Source organism: Rhinatrema bivittatum, chromosome 7 (genome assembly GCF_901001135.1).
Source record: "Rhinatrema bivittatum chromosome 7, aRhiBiv1.1, whole genome shotgun sequence".
NCBI classification, from domain to species: Eukaryota; Metazoa; Chordata; class Amphibia; order Gymnophiona; family Rhinatrematidae; genus Rhinatrema; species Rhinatrema bivittatum.
The window spans coordinates 1,467,541-1,485,501 of record NC_042621.1 but is presented as its reverse complement, the minus strand read 5'-3'; the positions used below and the strand labels follow the sequence as shown (position 1 = coordinate 1,485,501).

At 48.3% G+C, this 17,961-nt stretch overlaps 1 protein-coding gene across 3 annotated transcripts in view; it reads right to left on the bottom strand.

Annotated features, from left to right (window-relative positions):
* ZCCHC14 (zinc finger CCHC-type containing 14) overlaps nt 1–17,961 on the bottom strand; it is a 307,427-nt gene that overhangs the window by 141,384 nt on the left and 148,082 nt on the right. For all 3 annotated transcript variants that reach the window (XM_029608037.1, XM_029608038.1, XM_029608036.1), the window contains one exon: nt 11,924–12,018. In XM_029608037.1, the coding sequence (XP_029463897.1) occupies nt 11,924–12,018 (95 nt within the window). The remainder of the gene's footprint in view (nt 1–11,923; nt 12,019–17,961) is intronic.

The window sequence follows — 17,961 nt, the reverse complement described above, 5'->3', positions numbered from 1 at the left end:
GGTCTGCTTGGATATTGTCCATAAACCCTGTGTTTCGTAAATTTCGAGATGTGCTTCCCCATCCTTTTCGGGACGCATTGGTGGTCAATACTGCATTGTGAGGAGGGGGCGCTGAACAATGCTCCCTTGGAAAGGGAGTCCAGGAGCCACCACGTTATGTCCTTCCTCATCTCGGATGTCAATGATAGACGTCGTGTCAATGGTTGACGTTTTAAGCCCCACTGCAGGCATCGCATATGTAGCCTGGTATTTGGAACAGTGAAAATAGCTGCTGCCATGTGACCTAGTACAATTAAAAAACTTATCTCGCCCAAGGTCTCAGTGTTAGGTTCAGCGAATGAAAGAGCTGACACATTTGTATTGCCCTGTCTTTCGGCAGGTATGCTCGGTACCATGTCATGTCTAGACAAGCTCCGATGAATTGTAGAGTTTTTGTTGGCTGTAGATGTGATTTCTGGAAATTGATCACCAGCCCCAATTCCTGTAAGCACTCTATCACCCATCGGAGGTGGTCGATCAAGATGTCCGGAGTCGAGGCTATTATCAACAAATCGTCCAGATATGGAAAGACTGTCATACCCTGTTTTCTGAGATGAGCCACCACTACTTCCATGCATTTAGTGAAAACTCTGGGTGCAGCCGATAGTCCAAAGGGGAGAACCTTGTACTGGTAGTGTTGATGCCTGTATCGAAAGCATAGGTATCGCCAAGAGGATGGGTGGATTGGAATGTGTGTGTAAGCATCCTTCAGATCTATTGAACACATCCAATCGTTGGGTTGAATCAGAAGTAGAATGGATTTCAATGATACCATTTTGAATTTCTCTTTGATCATGAATTTGTTCAACTACCGAAGATCCAGTATGAGGCGAAGGCCTCCAGATTGGGAATGAGGAAATATGGGGAATAAAACCCTGAGTTTCGGGCTTTCGGGAAACTAGTTTTATTGCTTGTTGTTTGCCTTACTTCACAATCTCCTCCCCAAGTTGTGTTTGGGACTTCTGAGGCATTCGAATTGCAAGGTGGGGCAATGTGGGTTTTGTTGTTAATTGGAGTTGGTAACCGTGCCGTACCATCTCTGAAACCCATTGATCTGATGTTATACTCTCCCAGGCTGCTAGGCAAGAATGGATTTACCTGGTGGTGCTTGGTGCTGTGGTGGCGGCTGAGGTACTAAAAAGATTGTGTTGATTTTACCGGGGCTGCAGGTTGTTGGGCCGGCTGCCTCTGGTTTCGTGGTTTACTCCTTCATTGATGTGGAGTTTGTTGTTGTGTTTGTGGATGCTGATATGATTGGTAGGAAGGCATTCGTTATGACTGGTAAGACCTATAGGGTCTGCGGGCAAATGACTGTCTACGAGTAGAGCCGAAATAATGGCGGGAAGAAGACAATTGTGATGGCGCTGTTAAGGACTGAACCGCAATAGCTTCCTCCTTTAATTTACTAACTGTATCTTGGAAGCGTACTCCAAACGGGGGTTTGGCAAGTTTTTCATTTAAATCCTCCCTAATGGCACTCGATCGAAGCCATGCCATTCTGCAGGCTGCAATGGCTGTAGCAGATGCCCTGGAAGATGTCTCAAACCCTTCATATACGGCCCGTAAAAGGTGCCTAGAACACACTTTCATATCATGGAGAGGGGGTGGAATCTGTTCTCCAGTAGATGTAAGCATACCTTTCGTCACTTGGATGCACTCATACATATATTGTACCATGTAGAATTGATGGTGCAGTATGCGGGCATTTAACATTGCGTTCTGGTAAACTTTCCTTCCAAATTAGTCTAAACATCGGTTGTCCCTCCCCGGTGGGTAAGAGGTGTGCGTTTTCGTCTTCTTAGACCTTTGCATCGCGGATTCGACCACAATTGATGCATGTGACAATTGGGGTACAGTGTAGTGTGATGTTTTACGTATTCAGAACTTTATATCTGTTTTCTTTGATACAGCTGAAAGAGAAAACGGCGTTTCCCAGGATTTTTGCAAAACGTTGTGTAAGACTTCCTGTGGTGGAAGAGATGTGGGCTTCCCTGGAGTATCAAAAATCTTTAGGAGACCTATAGTTTCTGCTCTGGGATCAGTATCCTTTTGGACCTCCAAATGCAATATTGTACCCATTTTTTCCCAAAATTTCGGGTAAGTTAGGTCCTCCGGAGGGAAATATGGTTCCTGAGGTTGCTCTGGTGGATCAGATGGGTACCCAGTAGAAGAGGATGGTGAAGTTTGCGGGGAAACTGATTCAATTAGAGTTTCTCGGTTTTGAACTGGTGAAGTCGGGCGAAGTCCTATGGGAGATGATGGAGGCTCTACTGATGGTTCTCTGGAAGCTTATTTTATTTCCAGTGAACTTACAGAAGGTTCTGAAGGATGATTGAAGGACTTCAAAAAATCCCGCCAATGATTGGGATAGTTGGAAAAATGCTTCTTTTGTTTGCGGTGGCATTGAGGAACGACCTTGTTTGCTTAGGTGGTACTGATGTGTCCCCTGTGTCAGGTGCTGAAGGGAACGACTGTGGTGGCTTGCATGGGACAGAGTGCTCGTGTTGTTTCTTTCCTTATGTTCGGCGGAATTATGAGAAGATGTCGAGGCATTGGAGGAAGGAATGCGTACTATCTCATTTTCCGACTCATATGAAGGTTTTGAATCTCGAGTATATAAATAAGTAGAAGCCGAGGACCTTAGGTCCCAACTACTAGCTTTCTGAATTGCCTTCGTATGCCTTCGATAGTGGCGGGAATGTCCATGGCGCTGGCCTGTAGAGGTTGTCCCATGTTTTCCTCTACGGGTTCCTCTTTCAGTTGGTGAAATTCTTCTATGTTTTGATTTGTGTACCGTAGGTCTGGATTTTGAAGACCATGAACTGAGGGAGCGGTTTGGCGTCGAATCCTTAGATGTTGAATGAGACACACTTGGAGATTCATGCCTTCGTTTTAATGGGTGTTGCACCTTATGGAATGGCATATGCTCTGTATGCACTGGCTTCTGTGCCGTATGCGTCTGCGCCGTGTGTGGCCACTTCGGCGCCGTGTGCGTTGACTTGTGCGCATCGCCTGTGTCCTGGCGCCGTATGTCTCAGCTTCTGTGCCGTATGCGTTGATTCGTTCTGTTTCAATGCTGATGGTGTGGTCTTCGGCGCCTCCTGCGCCACTTTTCCCGATTCCGACGCACGGTGCTTTGGGGATGGCGCAATTTTTGCTATCGAGGCCGAACTGGTGTCTGGCTTTCTTGGATCAGGTCCCTGATCTGTAGTAAGCCGAGGAAGTCGTGATTCCTCCTTATCTTCAGGCCTGGAGGGTTTAGGATCCCACGACGCGGCTCTCTTCAGCATTGGGGTTGGACTTTTGGAAGGCCCTGGTGAAGAGTGCGCCTCGGAAGGTGCCTGAAGGCCTTGAAGCTCTTTCATCTTATAGGCCCGTTGTCTTTGGACCCTTGGCGACATTCTGGTGCAAAATTCACAGTCTTTTTGACTGTGATTCGGCCCGAGGCACCGGTAGCAGCGGTCGTGGCCGTCAGTGACCGACATTACTTTGCCACATCGATAGGGTTCAAACCCTGATTGTTTTTTGGACATTTTAATCAAATTTTTAAAATCCGTTTGAGGAGAAGAAAAACTCCGCGTGCAATCCCGCGCACTTGGAAAGAACAGACTGAGGAAAATCTGTTACTTTCCTGCGCAGGAACACATGCGCAGCCGCAGAGAGCAAAGCTCTAGCCTCTGCTTGGTAAAGCTCCACCTCCTGGGCCCTGAATGGCAGTTCCCATGACAGCATGGCTAATTCAGCCCTGCTATCAACAGGAAAACACACACATTTTATATACACACGCTACCGCGGAGCACAGAATTCCCTCCCTGCGCAGAATTGCCAAAATTCTGTGCAGAAAATGGAAGAGACGCCGGCATGCCGCAAATGGAGTGCACCGTTCGCGGTGAAGATGAAGGCCCTGCGTGCCTCGGGATGCACTCCACTCCCAGCAAAGATGAAAGCCCCGGTGAGCATGAATATATGTAGAGAGGTGTGTGTGTGTGAGGAGAGGAGGGGGTGAGAGAGGGGAGGAGGGTGTGAGAGAGGGGAGGGGGAGGGTGTTGGGAGGGAGTAGAGAGAGTGTGAGAAGGGGGAGGGGTGAGTGTGAGAAGGGGGAGGGGTGAGTGTGAGAAGGGGGAGGGCTGAGAGTGTGAGAAGGGGGAGGGCTGAGAGTGTGAGAAGGGGGAGGGCTGAGAGAGAGAGAGCAGAGGGGTGGGGGATGGGGGAGAGAGCAGGGGAGTGTGAGAGAGACCAGGGAGGGTAAGCAGAGGGGGCTGTGAGAGAGAGCAGGGGAGTGTTTGAGTGTGGGTGCCAGAGAGAGGGAGCCTATATGATGAGATTGTGAAGGAGTAAGGGCAAAGTGGCCAGGGGAGTAGGGAGAAAGTGTGGAAGGGACACTCTTATTGTGAATTGCTAGGGAAATTCTGCTCAAAATACTTAAAATTCTGCATCTTTAAGTAATAACTTTTTTTCTGTATTAATTTAAAATGTAATTACTTAAGGATCATCATGTAAATTGTGTTATTTTGACCAATATAAAAAGTTTGCAGAATTTTAAGTTTATGTGCACAAAATTTATATTTTTTATGTGCAGAATTTTACATTCTTTTGCACAGAATTCCCCCAGGAGTAACACACACACACACACATAGATATAGATAGATATATACCGTATGTGTGTGTGTGTGTATATATATATATATATATATATATATATATATATATATATATATACACACACACACATATCTATCTATCTATCTATCTATATATATATATATATATATATATATATATATATATAGCAAATGTTGCTTACCTGATGTAACAGGTGTTCTCACAGGACAGCAGGATGTTAGTCCTCACAAATGGGTGACATCGAGGATGGAGCCCACCACGGAAAACTTCTGTCAAAGTTTAATAGAACTGACTGGCCCCTACTGGGCATGCCCAGCAAGGCACTGACCCTGCAGCCAGCAGGGGTCTCCCTTCAGTCTGATTTTCAAAGCTACAGGCAGTGCCTAAAAAAGTAAAAACTAAAACGAACCCAACACCGCGGGGTGGCGGGCGGGTTTCGTGAGGACTAACATCCTGCTGTCCTGTGAGAACACCTGTTACATCAGGTAAGCAACATTTGCTTTCTCACAGGACAAGCAGGATGGTTGTCCTCACAAATGGGTGAGTACCGAGCTGAGGATGTCCTGGCTTGCACCAAATGCACCCAACGACGTGCAACAGGCACAACAACTGGGGTGGAATTTGGGAAAGGGCATCCGCACCCTACTGGGAAGGTGGAAGGGTGTTGGTACATCATGTTGGAAAAAGGTTACGCAAGACAGATTGGCCGAAGATGGAGTCCTGTCTTCCAGCTTTGTCCAAACAATAGTGGGCTGCAAAGGTGTGGAGAGAACTCCAGGTTGCAGCCCTGCAGATGTCAGGAAGCGGCACCGATCGAAGGTGTGCTACTGAAGTCGCCATGGCCCTCACAGAGTGTGCTTTTACACGGTCTTGAAAAGGAATGCCAGCTTGCTGATAGCAAAAAGAAATGCAGTCCGCCAACCAGGAGGAAAGAGCCTGCTTACCCACAGGTTGTCCCAACTTGTTAGGATGGAAGGAGACAAACAATTGAGTGCTCTTCCTGTGAGCAACTGTACGGTCTAGATAAAACGCTAGAGCTCGTTTACAGTCTAGGGTATGCAGAGTCTGTTCTCCAGAGTTGGAATGGGGCCTGGGAAAAAAGATAGGTAGTATGATGGATTGATTGATATGAAATGCAGAAACTACCTTAGGTAAAAATTTAGGGTGAGTGCGGAGCACCGCCCTGTCTTGCAGGAGTTTAGTGTAAGGCGGATAGGTGACTAAGGCCTGTAACTCACTAACCCTGCGAGCTGAAGTGATAGCCAATAGGAATAATACTTTCCATGTGAGATACTTCAATTCACAGGAGTGCAGAGGTTCGAAAGGTGGTTTCATTAGACGACCAAGAACCAGATTAAGGTCCCAAGATGGGGCCGGAGGACGTAAGGGTGGCTTCAGATGGAGCAAGCCTTTAAGAAAGCGTGTCACCAGGGGTTGTTCTGAAATAGGGACACCTTCTATACCTTTATGGAAGGCGGCTACCGCACTGACATGCATCCTAATGGAAGAGGTCTTTAGACCGGATTCGGATAGGTGCCATAAATAGTCCAAGAACTTAGAGATTGGACAGGAAAGGGGATCAAGGGACTGAGAAGTGCACCATGATGTGTACCTTTTCCATTTATATGAATAGGATCTTCTGGTGGAGGGCTTTCGTGAAGCTATCAGGACACGAGAAACCGAATCCGAAAGGTTAAAAGGCTGAAGGACTAACCTTTCAACATCCATGCCGTCAGGGACAAGGCTTGGAGGTTGGGATGGAGGAGGCATCCGTCGTTTTGAGTGAGCAGATGCGGATCCGTTCCCAGAGGGATGTGCCTGCGGATGGAGAGATCCTGGAGTATGGGAAACCACACTTGGCGTGGCCAGTGGGGAGCTATCAGGATCATGGTTCCCCTGTCCTGGCGTAGCTTCACGAGAGTCCTTGACAGAAGAGGAAGTGGAGGGAATGCATAAAGCAGACCTGTCGTCCACTTGAGGGAGAAGGCATCCCTTGGCTGAGAGTGTTGGCTCCGAATGAGAGAGCAATAATTGTCCACTTTGTGGTTCTGAGGGGACGCAAAGAGGTCTATGCGGGGAAAACCCCTCTTGTGAAACAGAGAGGTCACTACCAGAGGATCGAGTGACCACTCGTGTGGCTTGAAGACACGGCTCAGCTGGTCTGCCAATACATTGTCTACTCCCGGCAAGTAAGTGGCCTTGAGGTACATGGAATGGGAGAGGGCTTCTGCCCAAATCTGCGCAGCTTCCTGACACAGAAGGAAGGAGCCTGTGCCTCCCTGCTTGTTTATGTACCACATGGCCACTTGGTTGTCTGTCTGGATTAAGATTATCTGATCTGATAGATGATCTTTGAAAGTTTTGAGCGCGTAGCGAATTGCTCGAAGTTCCAAGAAATTTATCTGGTGTTCGGCTTCCTCTGGCGACCACAACCCTTGGGTTTGTAATTCGTCCACATGGGCCCCCCAACCGATGTGGGAAGCATCGGTGGTTAGGATTACCTGTGGATCTGGTAGGAGAAAGGGTAAGCCCTGAAGGAGATTGACTTGAGTCGTCCACCAGGTTAAAGACAGGCGTAGCGCTTGTGTAACTGTGACGATGTAGGACAGAGGCTGGAAAGCTTGAAGCCATTGGTGTCGCAGAGTCCATTGCGTTACTCTCATGGCTAGTCGGGTCAAGGGAGTAACTTGAACCGAGGATGCCATGTGTCCTAGGAGGATGAGGAATTGGCGAGCTGTGGCAGTGTGTTGAGACTGGAGCTGACGAGCTAGAGACATGAGAGTTTGGACTCGTTGAAGTGGAAGGTAGGCTTTTGCCTGTAAGGTGTCCAAGTCTGCTCCAATGAAGGATAAGGTCTGAGATGGGACCAAGCAAGATTTCTCGTAATTGACAAGAAACCCTAAGGAGAGGAGTGTGTGAATTGTCAACTTTAGGGAGGATTGCGCAATTTGAGGGGTGGAGGCCCTGATTAGCCAATCGTCCAGATAGGGGTAGACGTGGACACCTTCCTTCCTGAGAAATGCTGCTACTACTACGAGACATTTGGTAAAGACTCGTGGAGCAGATGCCAGGCCGAAAGGTAGTACTCTGTATTGATAATGGTCGTGGCCTATCAGAAAACGCAGATACTTGCGATGAGATTGTGTTATCGCAATGTGGGTATAAGCGTCCTTGAGGTCGAGAGAGCACAGCCAATCCCCCTTTTGCAACAGAGGGAGCAAGGCGCCCAGGGTTACCATCTTGAACTTCTCTTTTTGCAGATACTTGTTGAGGGCCCGAAGGTCCAGAATTGGACGTAACCCCCCTGATTTCTTTGGTATTAGGAAGTATCTGGAATAGAATCCTTTCCCTTGTTGACAAGGAGGGACGGGTTCTATAGCATTTGATTGGAGAAGAAGGGATACTTCTTGATGTAATTGAGTCAAATGGCTGGTTAGACTCCATGCCTGAAGGGGCGGGGAGTCTGGCGGAAGTGTTATGAAGTTGAGGTGGTAACCCTGTGCGATAATCGCTAGCACCCACTGATCTGAGGTAATCTGTTGCCAACGGGGTAAGAAGTGGTACAGCCGACCTCCCACAGGGATGTGTGGAAGAGGGAGTTGGCATGTGCTCAATACAGGGAAGTCAAAGGCCCGCCGCAGGCCCAGGAGGTGGGGCTACAGTAGGTCTTTGCTTTCTCGGCTGACGAGGCTGAGGCCTGTTAGAGGACCGTGCAGGACGAGCCCTAGTTGACGGAGGGTAGTAGCGGCGTGGTCGAAAGAACGACTTCTTAGAGTCCTTCTTTTGCGGTTGCTTGGAGGTCACCTCAGGTGGGACAGATGAGAGTTGTTTCAACATCTCATGGTGGTCTTTTAACTCCGCCACAATCTGTTGAATTTGCTCTCCAAACAAATTGTCGCCTAAGCAGGGCAAATCAGCAAGACGATCTTGGACCTCTGGGCGAAGGTTGGATGACTTTAACCAAGCCCAACGTCTGGCTGAGATGGCTGTGGCTGAAACCTTCGTGGAAGCATCGAATATGTCGTAGGCAGTCCTAATCTCGTGCTTCCCTGCCTCAAATCCCTTGTGAAGAAGGGCTTGAAGTTGCGGTTGGTATTGGTCCGGCAACGTGTCAGCATAGTCTTGCATCTGCTTAAGGATGGCTCTGTTGTATTGAGTCATGTAAAGTTGATATGAAGCTATGCGTGAAATCAACATAGCTCCATGATACACTTTCCGTCCCACACTATCCAGGAACTTGTTTGTCCCTGGTAGGTGGGGTAGAAGAGTGCGGCTTAAGACGCTTGGCCTTCTTCTGCGCGGACTCAACCACAACAGAGCGATGATCCAGTTGAGGTTTTTGGAAACCTGGTGCTGACTGGACAAGGTATATGGAGTCAGCTTTCTTGTTAACTGGTGACACCGATGAAGGAGATTCCCAGTTTTTCTTGAGCAGATCCAAAAACACCTGGTGTATAGGGATGGAAGCGATGATTTTTGGAGCATCCAGAAATTGAAGTAGTTCCATCATCTGGTGTCTGTCATCAGCTTCAGATTGTAGTTGAAAAGGTACAACTTCTGACATCTCTTTCACAAAATTAATGAAAGATAGATCCTCAGGAGGAGATCTTTTTCTACTCTCTGTAGGAGATGGTGGCGAAGGCAAATCTGTGTCAGAAGAGGTATCATCATCATCACCCCAGGTATCGTAGGGATCATGTGGGGCTTGTAGCCCTGATGGACCTGGCTGAGGCTCTGAAGGCATCGATGGAAACCGAGGTGGAATCGGTGCGGTAGGTGGAACCAGAAATGGCATCGATGGCTTCGGTGCTGCCGATGGAATCGGTGCCTGGCGCGGAATCGATGGAACCGAAGGATAAATCGGTGGAGATATACCAGAAGGTACCGATGGAACTACCCCGGAAGGGGGAATTCGAAACGGTGTTTCTCCTGCCGATGAGAAAGCAGTCGGAGACAGTGGTGTTGTCGATGGCACTGGAATCACCGATGGAAGGGCAGTCATGAGTGCCTCCATGCGGCTCAGTAGCGGTGCTAGCGCTTGTATCAACGGCTCGGTGGTCGGTTCCCTCCTCGGTGGCGAAGCCGGTGCCGGCGTCGGTGCCGGGGGCGGCACTGGAACCGGTGCCGGAGACAGTGCCGACGGAGGTTGTAATTTCTTCATCGCTTTCTCGATGGCCTCCTGGACCAGCCGGTCCAGTTCTGCCCGGAGACCAGGGGTAACCATACCCGGCTCGACAGGAGAGGGAGGCTGAGGCAGGGCCGGAGGGACCACCGTAACCGGTGGGATCACGGCCCCCACACCCCGAGAGGGTGAGGGTTTCCTCGATGCCGGTGAACGAGACGTGGAGGGCGTCCGGTCTGTTCGCGGCTTCTTTGTCGGTGGCTCGGCTTGAGCAGAGGTCGATGGCTGTGGATCCTCGACAGGCCGAGACTTGTGCCGTCGATGGCGGTGCTTTTCCTTCCGATCCCCTCGCCCATCCGGGGAAGGGACGGGAGTCGACGGCCGAGAAGCGATCGATGGCGGACGGTCACCGGAGGGTTGACGATGATGGTACAACTTCGACGGTGCCGGTTCCGATGACGTCGATGCTATCGATGGCGTTGGGGTGGGTGCATGGAAGAGGAGCCCCATCTTCTCCATCCTGGCTTTGCGACCCTTGGGTGTCATTAAGGCACATTTGGTGCAAGTCAGGACATCATGCTCACTACCCAAACACATTACACAAACCCTGTGGGGGTCTGTGATGGACATAGTCCGGGTACAATCCGGACAACGACGGAACCCCGTTGCCATGGCTGGAAGCCAAAATTTAGGCTGGGGATCGGTAAGTGCCAACATGCCTCGAGGGCCAAATTCGACGGCAGTCGATGGAAGAAGGCAAAAAACTTACCGGGTTCCGTAAGATGACTAAAAAATTTGTCGAAGGGAGACCCCTGAGGGGCAAATTTTCTTAGGAAATTAATTTCCAAATTCCTGTCAGGAACGTGGTTAGAGAGCTCCTTTCACCGCGTGGCAACTGCTGCGCGGAAAAAAGAAGACTGAAGGGAGACCCCTGCTGGCTGCAGGGTCAGTGCCTTGCTGGGCATGCCCAGTAGGGGCCAGTCAAAGTTCTATTAAACTTTGACAGAAGTTTTCCGTGGTGGGCTCCATCCTCGATGTCACCCATTTGTGAGGACAACCATCCTGCTTGTCCTGTGAGAAATATATATATATATAGTAAAAAGAGATACCAGACAAACTTACTGGATGGATATAGTGCTATGCTAATATGCAATTATATACATCCTTAAGGGAAAAAGCACTACAAAAATTATTGTAAAATCAAAATGTTATCTTTATTAACAAAAATGTTTAATATTGTCTAACTAAAAAACTTTAACACCATTATAAATAGTTCTTCATGTCTGAATTTCAGAATTGGATTCTGTGATAATCACTGTAATATGATCTAGTATGATTAACTTAATTTGATGTCAATGGATATGTTTAATGGATATATTTTAACTTTAATAATGTTGAAGTATGAGTGCAGTATGTGTGCATATATTATGTAGAAGTTTTGTGATTGTATGTATTTAATTTCAATTGTGTGCAACAGAGTAGGACTATTTAAAATGATGTTATAGTTTTTTAGTTAGAAGTGGACTTTTGGTTTTGCAAACTCATGCCTCAGTAACTTGTTAGTCTATAAGGTTCCTCCAGCCTTTGTCATTAAATATCATGTGACTGATTGATCTTTTTCTGAACCCATTATACTATTACCTCCACAATGTCCTGTGAAATCAAGTTACTTCTGCATTGTGTGACGAAGTACTCCCCATTCTATATGCTTTAAATCTGTAGTCAATAGTATAATTGGCTGCCCCCAAGTTCTTGTATTAGGAGAGATAGGTCCATATGTATTAAGCCTTTGACCCAGACACACAATGGAAATAAACCCTTAGTATATCTGGCTCTTAGTGAATAAAAGTCAGGGCTGCTACCCTTTGTTCAATGCATCCCTAAACTGCAACTGCTGAAAACTGAAAGAGTATGAGAGTGCTGTTTGCCACTGTCAGAGGCAGGATGTTGACAGAGATGGACCTTTAGTTTGACTCAGTTTTGTAATCCTTATTCTTATTTCATAGCTCACATCATCTTTTTTAAACCAAAATCCAACAAAATTCTGATTGTCTCCCAAATCTGAAATATCAAGGGACAAATGTTTATACAATAAAAGTTTCCAGTTAAAATGCCTCTTGCACTTTCATTTGAACTTACTTGGGCTCTGATGTTGTTGGACAGGTGAGTAAGTGCTGAAAAACTTCTTAACATGCTCATTTTTTAATATGTGGGAGGGTAATGATGACAAGTACCTAAGAAGTAAAGAAAAACCATCCACTAGATTTTCTCTTGTTGTTCATAATCTATATTACATCAATTTGTAAAAGAAAAAGGATACATGGCAAAAACTGGAATAAGTCAAATATTCATTGTTTTCCTGCAATTTATCAAGCGAGTGGCACTGTGTAAGTTTGGTTTTTCTATTTATTATAAATGCTGGACTATTAAATTTAAATTTAAGAGAATTATTAATTTATTACCATTAAATAAATGTCAATCTTCTTTTATCATACACATATAAACCACATTTTAATTCTGAAAACAGTAGTAATCTTATGTACAGAATTGCTGCATAGCAGATAGCAGAGTTGCTTACCTGTAACAGGTGTTCTCCCAGGACAGCAGGATGTTAGTTCTCACATATGGGTGACATCATCAGGATGGAGCCCTATCACAGAACACTTTTGTCAAAGTTTCTAGAACTTTGACTGGCACACTGAGCATGCCCAGCATGCCACCAACCCTGCATCCAGCAGGGGTCCCCCTTCAGTCTTGTTTGTAGCAAAAGTACAAATGAAAAATAAATTAATAAAACATAAGCGAACCCAACTCTGTGGGGTGGCGGGCTGGTTTCGTGAGGACTACCATCCTGCTGTCCTGGGAGAACACTTGTTACAGGTAAGCAACTCTTTCTTCCAGGACAAGCAGGATGGTAGTCCTCACATATGGGTGAATAGCGAGCTACAGTTTGCCCGAATAGAGTGAACCAAAAGCACCCAACGACGTGCAACGGGCACAACTGGGGTGCTGCTGGGTATGAGGGCAGCCTGAATTTCACAGTGGGTCGCAAGAAGGAAGTTGGGTTATTTCAAACTGGAAACAAATTACGAAGTACAGACTGGCCAAAGAAGGAATCTTGTCTGCCAGACCTGTCAAGACAATAATGAGCTATGAAGGTATGGAAAGAGCTCCATGTGGCAGCTCGACAGATGTCAAGAATAGGTACAGAACGGAGGTGCGCCACTGACGTTGACATTGCTCTGACCGAATGCGCTTTCAAACGTCCCTGTAGCGGAAGGCCTGCTTGTTGGTAGCAGAAGGATATACAGTCCGCTAGCCAGGTGAACAGGGACTTCTTGCCCACCGGAATTCCCAGCTTGGTCTTATCAAAGGAGACAAAAAGTTGGGTGAACTTCCTATGGGTTGCAGTGCGATCCAAATAAAAGGTGAGCGCACATTTACAGTCCAAGGAATGCAGGGCCCGCTCACCTGGGTGTGAGTGAGGCTTTGGAAAAAAGGTAGGAAGTATTATAGACTGATTCAAGTGGAAATCAGAAACTTCCTTTGGTAGAAATTTAGGGTGAGCGCAGAGTACTACACGATCGTGGAGAAATTTGGTAATAGATGGGCATGTCACTAATGCCTGTAGCTCACTGACCCTGCGAACCAATGTTCTAACAACTAGAAAGAGCACTTTCCAAGTGAGATGTCTGAGCTCGCAGGAGTGTTGTGGCTCAAACGGAGGTCGCATGAGCCGTGCTAGCACAACATTGAGGTCCCATGCCGCAATTGGTGGACGCAGAGGAAGCTTCAGCTGGAGTAAGCCTCTCACAAAGTGCCCTACAAGGGGTTGCGCCGAAAGCGGGGCATCTCCTACACCTTTGTGATAAGCGGCTATGGCGCTAACATGCACTCGGATGGAGGAAGTTTGTAGGCCAGACTCCGAGATGTGCCAGAGGTAATCCAGGAATCTTGTTGTGCGGCAGGAAAAGGAATCTATTTCCTTTGTCGTGCACAAGGAGAATCTTTTCCATTTGGAACGATAACATTTCCTAGTAGAAGGCTTCTGTGAAGCTACAAGGACCTGGGACACATTGTCAGAAAAGTTAAGGGATTGCAGGACCAACCTTTCAACATCCATGCCGTCAGAGACAGGGAGTGGAGGTTCGGATGATGCAACAGTCCGTTGTTCTGCGTTATTAGAGTTGGATCTGTGCCCATGTGAATTGGTTGCTGGATTGAGAGGTCGCGTAGGATGGGAAACCAAACCTGTCGAGGCCAGTAAGGGGCTATGAGGATCATTGTGTCCTGATCTTGTCGTAACTTCACGAGAGTCTTGCTGATGAGTGGAAGTGGAGGGTAGGCATATAGAAGACCCGTTGTCCACGAGTGGGCGAAGGCATCCCTTGGGGGTGTCTTGCGGCTGTGGTGTAGAGAGTAGAATTGGTCTACTTTGCAGTTGTGATGTGTTGCAAAGAGGTCTATGTGCGGGCGGCCCCACTGATAGAAGATTGTGTTCACTACAGTGAGATCTAGGGACCATTCGTGAGGATGAAAGCTGAGATTGTCTGCCATCACATTGTCCACGCCTGCCAGGTAGGTTACTCTCAGCAGCATGGAATGGGAGACAGCCCAGGCCCAGATCTGCGCCGCCTCCTGGCATAGCAGGTAAGAGCCTGTGCCCCCCTTGCTTGTTGAGATACCACATAGCTACCTGGTTGTCTGTTTGAATTAGGACTACCTTGCTGGATAGGCAATCCTGAAATGCGAAGAGAGCATATCTTATTGCCCTGAGCTCCAGAAAATGCATCTGGTGCTTTTTTTCTTCCCTGGTCCAGGTACCCTGGGTCTGAAGGTTGTTGATATGAGCTCCCCAACCCAGGTTGGAGGCATCCATGGTTAGTGTAATCTGAGGATCCGGGGGTTGAAAGGGTAGTCCCGTATCCACCAAGCTAGTGAGAGTCGAAGCTGGCTGGTGACATGTACAATGTGTGACAAGTCTTGGTGTGATTAGGACCACTGGGACTTTAAAGTCCATTGTGTTACTCTCATGACTAGTCAGGCCATTGGGGTAACGTGAACTGTGGATGCCATGTGGCCTAGTAAGGTCATAAGGTGACGAGTTGTAGTAGTGCAGCGAGTTTGTACCGATGTGGCCAAGGCTGAGAGAGTGCGTGCTCGGTCCTTTGGGAGGAACACTCTGGCTTGAATGGTGTTTAGATCTATCCGATGAACGAGAGAGTGCGTGATGGAGTCAGATGTGACTTGGGATAGTTTAGGAGAAACCCCAAGGACTGTAGAAGTTGTACGGTAAGACGGAGGGATTGAAGCACTACCTTCCTGGATGGACCCATGAATAGCCAATCGTCTAGATAAGGATAGACATGGACACTGCGCTGCCTTAGGGAAGTTGCTACTACTGCCAGGCATTTCGGAAACAATCGGGGTGCTGATGCTAGGCCGAACGGTAGCACTCGATATTGGAAATGCCTGTGACCAACTATGAATCTGAGGTACTAGATGAGGAGGGGTTATAGTTATATGGGCATAAGCCACCTGAAGATCTAGAGAGCAGAGCCAATCTCCCTTTTGCAGTAGAGGGAGCATGGTGCCTAAGGTTACCAACCTGAACTTTTCCTTGCGGAGATGTTTGTTTAGGGCGTGAAGGTCCAGAATAGGATGAATGCCGCCTGACGTTTTTGGAATTAGAAAGTATCGAGAGTAGAACCCTGTTCCTCATTGCAGTTGGGGAACTGGTTCCACAACATTTGTTTTCAGGAGGGTCGAGAGTTCTGCCTTGAGAAGTGGAGTATGGTCGGTTAGATTCCACGCCGGACGTGGTGGAGAGTCCGGTGGCAGCATAAGGAAGTTTGGATGGTAACCATGGGTCACTATGGACAGGACCCATTAGTCGGTGGTGATTGGTGCCATTTGTTGGCAAAGTGGCACAGGCGACCTCCCACAGGAAAAGTGGCTGGAAGGGGGTTTTGACTGCTGCTCTCTAGGACAGAGTCAAAACCTGGAGGCAGGACCAGTCTGAGGAGGTGGTTGGGTCTTTGGGGGTCTGTGTTGATGAGCCTGACCTCTTTGAGGAGGTCTGGTGGGATGAGAACGGGATGGTGGAGGATAGTACCTATGTGGTTTATAGGATAACCTCCTAGGTTCATGACTGAATGGTTTTTTGGAGGCAGACGAGAAGTCTGAAGAAACAGTGGACAGCTGGCACAAAGTCTCATGATGGTCTTTGAGTTGCGCCACTGCCTCCTGAATTTTCTTGCCAAAAAGATTTTCTCCTGTGCATGGAAGATCTGCCAACCTGTCCTGGTCTTCCTGGCATAAGTCGGAAGATTTGGCAGTCTCAAAAATGTCATACGCTGCCCTGACCTCATGCTTTCCAGCATCAAGACCTATTTGGAGAATCATAGTAAGTCCCTCCTGAAACTCTTCTGGCAGGGTCTCGGAGAAGTCTTGGACTTGTTTCCAGAGATTCCTTGAGTATTGCGTCATGTATAGCTGGTAGGCTGCTATACGTGCCATAAGCATAGATCCCAGGAACACTCTTTGGCCAAAGGTGTCTAAGGACTTCTGCTCTTTGCCAGGAGGGGCAGAAGAATGAGGCCAGGACCTCTTAGCCTTCTTCTGAGCGGACTTGACCACTACGGAGTGGTGAGGTAGCTGGCTTTTTTGAAAACTTGGAGCTGACTGAATCAGGTAGGTAGCATCAGTTTTTCTGTTTACTGCTGGCACTGTAGCAGGGTGTTCCCAGGTATGGTGTAACAAGTCGAGCAGGACTTCGTGGACAGGAACTGCCTTAACCTCCTCGGGGGCAATAATGAACTGGAGCACCTCCAGCATTTTATGTCTGGCATCCACCTCTGTTTGCAACTTAAAAGGGATGGTTTCAGACATCCCCTTTATAAAGTTAGCAAATGTGAGGTCTTCTGGAGGGGAGCGACGGCATTCTTCTAGGGGTGAAGGCTCTGATAGAAGGACCTCGGAGTCTTGAGTGTCAGAGGAATCATCACCCCAGGCATCGTAGGGTGGATCCCCTCCACCTTGCGGCCCTTCAGATGGAGGAAGAGGTCCAAATCCAGCCGAATCAGTAGGTGGCACCGATGGAAATGCTGGAGGCACTGAGGATGGCAGTGCGGTGTTTTCAATGGTCGCCGCGGTGGAAAGACTCCTGATGGTCCTGGAATCGGCTCCGGCATTGGTGGGAGCTCTTCCTTGTCCGACGACAAAGGAATTTGGGTCAATGGCGGTGGAGGAATCGATGGTCTCAGTGGCATCGTCGGTGCAGAAGGAGCGGGCACCGAGGAATTGCGCCGATAAGGGTGTCTAACCTTTCTAGCAGTGGAGCCAACATCATAGGCAGCGGATCAGACCTCGGCATGGGAGTCTGTGCCGGTGGAGATTGAAAACCTTGAATCGCCTGCAGGACTGCCTCTTGGCCCATCCGGTCCAATTCCACCCGGAAGGCTGGTGTGGCTAACACAGCTCTCCGAGGTTGGAGGCTCGCTAGGCGTTGCTGGAGGGTCCACAGGAATTTGTGGAATCTCGGCTCCCGGCACTGATACAGGTGGGGGAACGCCTCGGTGTCCTGGGTCCAGAGGAGGATGGGGGGTCCTCTCCCTGGGACTTTGACGGTGGTTCCATCAATGCCGATGCGTTATCGGTGCTGGCACCGGAGGAAGTGTCTCATCGAAATGGGTGTTTTTCCTCGGTGCTCGGCCCGGTCCTTCTCCGGTGCAGAGGATGAGGATGTCGATGCCTTTGAGTGCAAAGATGTCTGTGACTGGTGGTCACCGATGCTGATGGTGTTGAGACATCGATGGCGACAGAGTCGATGAAGAAGACTGTTTCCGACTCTGTGCAGTCTTGGGAGGAGTAGACGGAGACAAGCGCTTAGATTTGAAGAGATGCTCCATCTTCCCTAAGCGGGCCCGGCGGCCTTTAGGGGTCATTTGGGCACAGCTGGTTCACCATTGGACGTCGTGGGAAGGCCCCAAGCATAAGACACAGACATCATGAGGGTCCGTAATGGACATAGTCCTCGGGCATTCGGGGCACTTCCGAAAACCAGCCACCATTTTTGAAAAAATAAGGGCGGTGCGCAGTCGATGGTCGACAGGCACTGATGGAAACACCGCTGGGAACAGACCGCAAAGAATGAGGTAAAAAACTTACTGGCGTCT